General features: G+C 42.8%; 1 protein-coding gene across 1 annotated transcript; it reads left to right on the top strand.

Annotated features, from left to right (window-relative positions):
* Positions 1–661: 661 nt before the first annotated feature.
* LOC133328095 (uncharacterized) lies at positions 662–1,522 on the top strand. The gene has a single exon (XM_061536637.1). It carries the CDS (start codon positions 662–664, stop codon positions 1,520–1,522), a length of 861 nt encoding a protein of 286 aa, XP_061392621.1.
* Positions 1,523–1,923: the final 401 nt, after the last annotated feature.

Raw genomic sequence — 1,923 nt, 5'->3', positions numbered from 1 at the left:
GTAACTCGCCGCCTTAGTGGACCCTAAAGTAATTTTCTAAAATAGATCCATGGTTGACCTGAAAATAACTTTTTAAAATCAATTCCCTCTTGTAGGCGCTAAAATGTTATTCTAATGTGAATCCATGCTTCATGGACCTTGTAATAATTTCCTCGGATATATAACTACTTTTCTAAAATAAATCCAAGCCCTGTGTGACCCAAAAGTTAATAAAATTATTTAAAAAAAATTTTTTGGTCATGCCCTCATTTTCTAAAATACATCGACGTTTTAGTGGACTTTGAAACAATCTTCGAAACTAAAATAAGGCCTGGAGGGACCCAACAATAATTTTCTCAAATAAATTGGCGGACCTTAAAAATATTTTATCCTCGTTAAAACTTTCTTAACTTATTAATCAAAATTAAAAATGAACCTTCCAATTACAAATTATCATAAATAAAACAGATGTTGGGTTACCCTACCCATCATCTTATTGACCCAATTCTTTTCTGTTTGAACAATTGTCATTACAACAGCTACAACTTCAATACCCCAAAGAACAACTTACAACCATTTCCGAAATGTTCACTATATAAACCTTTGAAAATTCCGATAACAACATCAAATTCATTTGATTACTCCTCTAAGCATCAACCTCTCGCAGACAGGGAGTTCCAAAATGAAATTAACATTTCTTGTGCTGTGTGTAGCCCTTTTGGGTTCGAATGCCGTGGTGAATGGCTTCTTCTTTGGTGGCAAAGGTGGTGCCAATGGTGGCGGTGGCTTTGCTGCCAAACTCTGTGCCATGGGTAAGACCCAATTCTGTACCACCGCACCCACTGTTGCTCCTACCACCACTACAACGACAACAGCACCCACTGCACCAACCACGCCAACAACTCCAACCACCACAGGCACTGGTACTGGCACAGCACCAACTAATACGGCTACTACAACTTCCACTGGTGCTGGAACTTCACCCACTGGCACAGGTACTGCTCCTACTGGCAGTGGTACTTCACCCACTGCTGGAGGCGGTGGTACTACACCTCCTGCTACTTCTCCTACTGGAAGTGGTGGTGCCACACCACCAGCTACTTCCCCAACAGCCCCTGCACCAGCACCAACCTCACCACCTGCCGCAACAGCACCAGCCCCAACAGGTACAGCCCCAGCACCAACAGCTACAGCACCAGCACCAGCCCCAACAGGTACAGCCCCAGCACCAACAGCCCCATCACCAACTCCCCGTGCCTTGGCTCTGGATGAAATTGAGGAGAATGAAATTGAAGCCGCCTCCCTTGAGGATGAAAATGCTCTGGACGATGATGAAGACGATGAGGGAGAACGTGCTCGCCGACGTCGTCGTATGCGCCGTACTCGCCGTCGCCAAAGACGTAATCGTCGTAACCGTCGCAACAAAGCAGCACGTCGAAATCGCAAAATCCGACGCAATCGCAGGCTACGCCGCCAGCGTAAAAATCGTGCTGTGAGACGTCGTCGCATTACCCGTCGCCGCAGGAAGAACAGGAGTGGTTAGGAAATGGAGTTCGGCTAAAGGATTTTGAAATGATTTGGAATAAAATTTAATAAAAATTGCAAACAATTGAAAATAAAATTAGAGTTTTTTTCGCTGAGTAAAAATCGAAACTAATGTCAGACTTTACTCTATGAAACAAAACGGGTGGGAGTTCCTTTCGGAGGCACAAACATTTGATAAATCTTTCCTCATATCATCATGTCACTCTATGAGGACAATTTTTTGTTAGAAATTATAATCAAGAGGGTTTTTAGGCATAATGATGGCCAATTACAGGACTTCGATCCATTAAGGCGTGGATTTACACTAGAAAATTATTTCAGGGACGTGGATTTATTAAAGAAAATTATTTTAGGGACCATCAAGGCGTGGATTTATTAAAGAAAATTATTTTAGGGACC

This window comes from Musca vetustissima, unplaced genomic scaffold, assembly GCF_032173495.1.
Source record: "Musca vetustissima isolate MV318-11 ecotype Yass unplaced genomic scaffold, APGP_CSIRO_Mvet_v1 utg205163, whole genome shotgun sequence".
Taxonomy (NCBI): domain Eukaryota; kingdom Metazoa; phylum Arthropoda; class Insecta; order Diptera; family Muscidae; genus Musca; species Musca vetustissima.
The sequence above is the reverse complement of the archived record's forward strand: the minus strand, read 5'-3'. Positions and strand labels throughout refer to the sequence as shown.